Consider the following 6,532-nt stretch of genomic DNA (forward strand, 5'->3'; position numbering starts at 1 on the left):
AGCATCATTGTTTTGTGTTTGTCTCGAAAAAAAAAGAGAAAAAAGAAACCGGAAGGAATAATAATAAAAAAAAACTGTACAAAAAACATTTCTGTCACAACGTCCATTATTAATATTACTACTAGTTCTACAACTAATAATAATAATAATAATAATAATAATAATAATAATACCACAACAGACGCCACACTATATTACATAGATATAGGAATATATAAATATACATATGTGTGTATATATATATATTTGTAACAACCAGAGAAGGAAGATAGTAATTCTGTAGATTACTGCTATAACTGCTGCTGAAGAAAACTTCAAGAAAGACAAAGAAAAAGACATCAAAAGTTGATCAAAAAGAAAGAAAAAAAAACCAGTTTAAAAAGAGAAGAACAAAATAACCTTTTAAACCTTTGATACCTCAAAGAATTTCCTTTAAAAACCCCTTTCTCTTTAACTCATCATCATTTTCTTCTTTTCTTTCTTTCTTTTTTCATGAATCTTCTCTGAGATTTCTGTAAAATGATTTTTCTTCAATTTTGCTTGGAACTTCCATTTTTATCAGTCCTCTGAGAAGAAAAAAAAAACAAAATTCCAAAATTCTCCTGAATTCCTTATGAAATTTCTTTCCGATTTTGCCCTTGAATCTTTTTTCTTGATCTCTCGAAAGTCTATTTGAAATTTTCTTCGAAGAAAAAAAAATTTGATATTTTTTCGAAAATTATAAAACTATAAAAAAAAAAAAAGGAAAAGAAAAAGAAATTAATATATATAATTAATTCAACACCATCTCAGCTATGATCCCTTCAGTAGTCAACACCTCAAGTAATTCATTAATGTGGAATTCCAGCAAAGACATGAACACGATGTCTTTAGTTTCTTCATCATCTTCGTCCTTGTTGACTATGATAATGGCTAACATGAGCTCATTGGATGGAGAGATGTCTGTGTCCACAGAAAACCCACCACCGGTCAGCATGCGATGGGGTATGTTATCACTAGTTTTTGTGATCATCTGTGCTGCATCGGGTAACCTGCTCGTCTGCATGGCGGTCTGCTGGGAACGAAGGCTACAGAATATGACCAACTACTTCCTTATGTCTCTGGCTATTGCAGATTTCCTCGTCTCCATTTTGGTGATGCCGCTTGGGATGATTGTCGAAATTTACGGTAAGAACACACGTGTTTCTACTTTGTCACTGAGTCTGTTGGAAACAGTATCCAAATGTCCCTCAAATCACACCCTAACCCATTGAAGGATATGACATCACACACACATACACACACACTTACAAACATAAATATATATATATGGTCAAGGCAGTGCTCCAGCATGGCCACAGTCAAATGATTGAAACAAGTAAAAGAATATATATATATATATATATATATATATATATATATATATATATATATACACACACACACACACTCATGTGAGTGCCATATTCTCTTCCATATCAGCTAACTCTGATGAGTGTAAAGTTATATAATCGGATTGTTATACAACTCCATTTACACCAAGCCAATTAGTAAGATCAGCCATGATGGATATTTAATATTATACATTTCAGATAATGTGTGTGTATATATATATATATATATATATATATATATATGCACATACATATATATATATGCACATATATATATATATATATATATATATATACACACGTATATATATACATGTATGTATGTATATGTGTGTGTGCATGTATTCATAGGGTTCTGAAGAACCAATTACTGGTGTTGTTACATAATATGCCATACACAATAAGCCTGACTAATTCTTCATTATCATCAATGTCCACAGACATGATGTTTGATTGGTCAATTGAAGTTGATGAAACAATTGTAAACCATGAAGTAAACCATTAACTCCACTTGCCACATATATATGTGTGTGTATGTATATATATATATATATATATATATATATATATATATATACATCCCCAACTCACACTACTCTCATCTTAAATAAAGGAAAACGCTCACTAGATGCTGTAGCTCTTCATATTCCGAAAATTAGGTGTAATGGGTGGAATGGTTCCGATCATAGATTCATATATATGAACATATATGTATATTGGTTTAGGTTTGTATATGTTCATATATATGTGTATTGCACTGGATGTATATATGCTCATTTATGTATATTGTTCGGTGTATATATGCTCATATGCATATTGTGTTGGGTGTATATATGCTCATATATGTCTATTTGTGTTGGGTGTATATTCATATTCTCTTTCTTTCTCTTTTCTTCTCATCTCACAACAGGATTTTTCCCGATGAATCCACACGTCTGTCTCTTTTGGATCACCACAGATGTTCTCATGTGTACAGCATCCATCTGGCATATGTCAACCATGTCCATGGATCGATTCTTCACCCTGAAATACCCAATGCGGTACGGCCGCAACAAGACCAAGCATATGGTGTGTGTGAAAATCCTATTTGTGTGGTTCGTCTCCATAGCAATCAGCTGTCCAATGAGCATCAACGGTTTGCTGGACACACGGACAGTATACAACAATGGCAGCTGTCTGCCAACCCTGCCCACTTTTGTCATATACGGGTCTGTATTTGCCTTCTATATTCCTCTCCTGATCATGATTGTCACCTATGCCCTCACCATCCAGATCTTGTGGGATAACCAGAACTTGATGAAAAGCATTGAAAAGTTTGATCGGAGGCCGGCTGTTAAGAGCAACGGTTCTGTGAAAAAGGATGTTTCCATAATATCAAGGTCACAAGGGGACGGCACTGCCGAAAATCGAAACCGAGCAGTATTGTCTGAAACTGATGGACCTGATACGCACATTATTGGAATCAGTGAGATTGGACAAGCTGGGGGAGAGGGAGCGCCATCTGTACAAAACCAACAGCAGGATACAAAGACTTCCCGTGCCAACTGGACCCAATGTGATAGCGTTCGAAATTCATTTGACTCAGCTCAGACCACCATCACAACCTGCACACTTGGCTCTGAACAGGGCACCAATGCAACCCAGGCAAATGCTGCTGAATCTATTCCTGCTCTTATTGACAACAAAAAGATGCGACGCAAGAGCCTACAGCTCCCCCTGCAGAAGCGACGCTGCTCTAAAGTTCACTTTGAACGAGTGCCATCTGCTGACCAGGTGAAAGAAGAACCAAAGCCACAGCCATTGTACAGCTCAAAGTCCTACTCCCAGATTATGGACATCAACCATTGGAAAACTTCTTCACTTTTCAAGCATCCTCTGCACCACAGTTACCATGGCCTCAATAACAACATCATCAACATGGACTTCAATCAAAGCTATTTCCACATCCAAGATGAAACCGGCATCAATTTCTTGGGTAATGAAAGCCAGAACGAAACTGAAGACCAGATGGAGGTCGGAGCTGAAGCATCTTATTGCCGGCCAGTTATGCTGGCCAAACAGAATGCTGTAACCTCAATGGATGAACCTATTTCGGTGAAAGGTGAAAGTGTCAGAATAGTGAAAACAACAGTTAATGTGGCCACGGAAACAAGTAAAGTTGGTTGTACAACACCTGAAGAATGTCCCGAAATTCCTGAAGGTCAACAACTGGTTGCTTATAATGCTCCAGTCGGGACAATGAACAAGAACTGCAAGCAAGATTATCACACAATGAAGAGAACTTTCCGCAACTTCATCAAAGAACACATAATGAGGGCAAACAAGAAACCGAAAATTCAGAAAGCATTCCGGCATTTACTCAGCAACAAAACAGCCAGCAATGAAAAAAAGGCCCTCAAAGTCTTGGGCATCATCTTCGCTGTTTTTGTCGTTTTGTGGACACCATTCTTCATTGTAAATATCTTGTCGGCCACCTGCAAAGACTGTATGTCAAAAATCACTCCGGAAATGATGTCAATTTTCTTGTGGATGGGTTATATTGCATCTCTGGCAAACCCTCTCATCTATACCATGTTTAATACGGCCTTTCGTAGAGCCTTTGTCAAGATCCTCACCTGCAAGTATCCATGTAGCCAGAGACAAAACACTGAAAGCTCTTGTCTGAGTTTTACTGCCTCTTGGCATTTCGACCGAAAAAATACCATCATGATGTTTCTGAAGGAAGAACTTTCATAAATTTCAAAGAAGGAAAGGAGAAAAAGAAGAAAATTCCAGGAAGAAAGAAAATAAAATCATGAGGAAAATAACAAAATAAAATGAAGAAAATTTATAAATGTTGAAGACATCATAACAATATTTGGCGCTGCGTCTAATGTGGAAAGAAATATTGAGGGAGAGGCACACGGGGAGACAATGCTCACCCCTTGGTGCCACGACATGAAACAATGTTTGTTGGTTTGTTTGTTTTCATCTAAATGTTCACTTTCCTTTGAAAAACCAACAATTTGTGAATGAATATCATCCAAAATTTTTTACCAATTTGAAGGAAAAAAAAAAAAAAACAGCATGGCGTGGTTCTTTGAGTTGATTCTTTGCTAGAATCACACTGACATTTCACAACATATCATACCATTTTCACCATTCCAAACTTGCCTATCCTGCTTACCATTCCATGTGATTGTAGGAAAAAAAAATCAAATGGGCTTAGATCATTTTTCTTGTGAGATTTTTCTTTTTTTTTTTTTTTGCATTTTTTCCTTTTTTTTTTGTGACATGATGGAAAAATCTTCCATGCATGAAATCACCTTCAGCAATTGGATTGTGTGTGTGTGTGTGTGTGTGTGTGTGTGTGTGTGTGTGTGTGTGTGTGTATGTGTGTATGTATATAGATCCTTCTACTGATGAACAAAACAAAACATAACCACCACCACCATTGCCACAACAACAACAACCACAACAACCACTGACCTCTATTACCTCCCTCCAGTTATCAACGCCACACCTATTGACCACCAACGCCACCACCACCACCACCTTGTAATTGTCATTCCTAACACCATTTATATGATTAATCAATCTCTGTTGCCAAAAAAAAATCAACAAAAAACGTTCTAACGACTTTTGAATATCAGTATATTTACACACACACACACACACACACATACGCATGCACACACATACACACACGTGTGTGTATATATAAATATATATACACCTACGCATATATATGCATGCGTGTGTGTGTGTTCAAATACATACATGTCTCTGTGTATGTATATATGTTACAGATTTTTATCCATTGTGTATATATGTATATATATATATGTATATATATGCATATATAATATATATATATATATCAATGACTGAGAACAATACATATAACAAAAAATTTTAAGATAAACTATTTAATTATATATATATGTATATATATATATATATATATATATATATATATATATATATATATATAGTGTACATATATATATTTATATGTATATATACGTATGTGTGTGTGTATAGATATGTGTGTGTAAACATATATATATATATATATATATATATATATATATACATATATGAAATATATACATATATACATATATACATATATGAAATATATATATAAATGAAGTGAAAGTGATACAAATTTTAAATTAAAACCAAAAAATTATAAAGAAAAAAAAACTATTAAAAAAACAACCAGAAAGGAAATTATTTATCTGATTGACATTTTAAAATTTGATATTTGATATATAACATTTGACCTTTGACATTTGATTTTATCATCACCTCACCGCCACAATCGTAAATTGAAACTGTAACGCCACAACCATGAAACAACAAGTTTCTTGCTTACCCAGTTATCCTTGGGAAAAAAAAAAAAATGTCCCCCCTAAATTTTGGGGTAGGGGAGGGGGGAATCAATTATGACTCAATTTTTTTAATTATTTTTAATTCCAAAGAACAAGAAGATTAGGCATATATATATATATATATATATATATATATATATATATATATATATATATGTCTATATTTATATATATACATACATATGTATATATCTAACCACAAAAATGAATATATATATATACACACATATATATATATATATTAATATATATATTTGATCAAATGTTAACATGAATTTGTGCTCCTACACGCACACAAAGGAAATGATAAGCAGTGAACGCACTGTCTTACAAACCATGTTGTGATTTTTTAGGAATGACGTCCATTGACTTTCAACAAGACAAAATGGTGTGCGTCATTTTTAAATTAATTTTATATATTTTCAGTCATTCTCTCTCTCTCTCTCTCTCTCTCTCTCTCTCTCTCGCTCTCTCTCCCTCGCTTCCTCTTTCTCTCTCACTCTCTCTCTCTCTCTCTCTCATTATTACTGGGTTTTTTTTGCAGAGCATGTGTTTCTACTCTTTAAATATATACATATCCATATATATATATATATATATATATATATATATATATATATATATATATGTACGTATGATTGTGTATATATATATATACCTATTAAGATATTTTTTATTCATGTATATATATGTATGCACTATATGTGTGTGTGCTTGTATGATTTTGTGTATGATTGTGTGTGTGTGTGTGGTGTAACTATATAACCCCGTTCTTAAGTGGAA

General features: G+C 33.9%; 1 protein-coding gene across 1 annotated transcript in view; it reads left to right on the plus strand.

The window, feature by feature from the left end:
• The window catches only part of LOC106872573 (D(2)-like dopamine receptor), a 5,036-nt gene extending 635 nt beyond the window's left edge, over positions 1–4,401 (plus strand). Inside the window, exons 1-2 of the mRNA XM_014919606.3 lie at positions 1–1,167; positions 2,284–4,401. The exon at positions 1–1,167 is cut by the window's left edge and continues 635 nt beyond it. Coding sequence (XP_014775092.2) covers positions 795–1,167; positions 2,284–4,109 — 2,199 coding nt within the window. The 5' untranslated portion in view covers positions 1–794 and the 3' untranslated portion in view covers positions 4,110–4,401. The remainder of the gene's footprint in view (positions 1,168–2,283) is intronic.
• The last annotated feature ends 2,131 nt before the right edge of the window (positions 4,402–6,532 follow it).

The sequence above is a fragment of the Octopus bimaculoides genome, chromosome 28 (assembly GCF_046866305.1).
Source record: "Octopus bimaculoides isolate indiv1 chromosome 28, ASM4686630v1, whole genome shotgun sequence".
Taxonomy (NCBI): domain Eukaryota; kingdom Metazoa; phylum Mollusca; class Cephalopoda; order Octopoda; family Octopodidae; genus Octopus; species Octopus bimaculoides.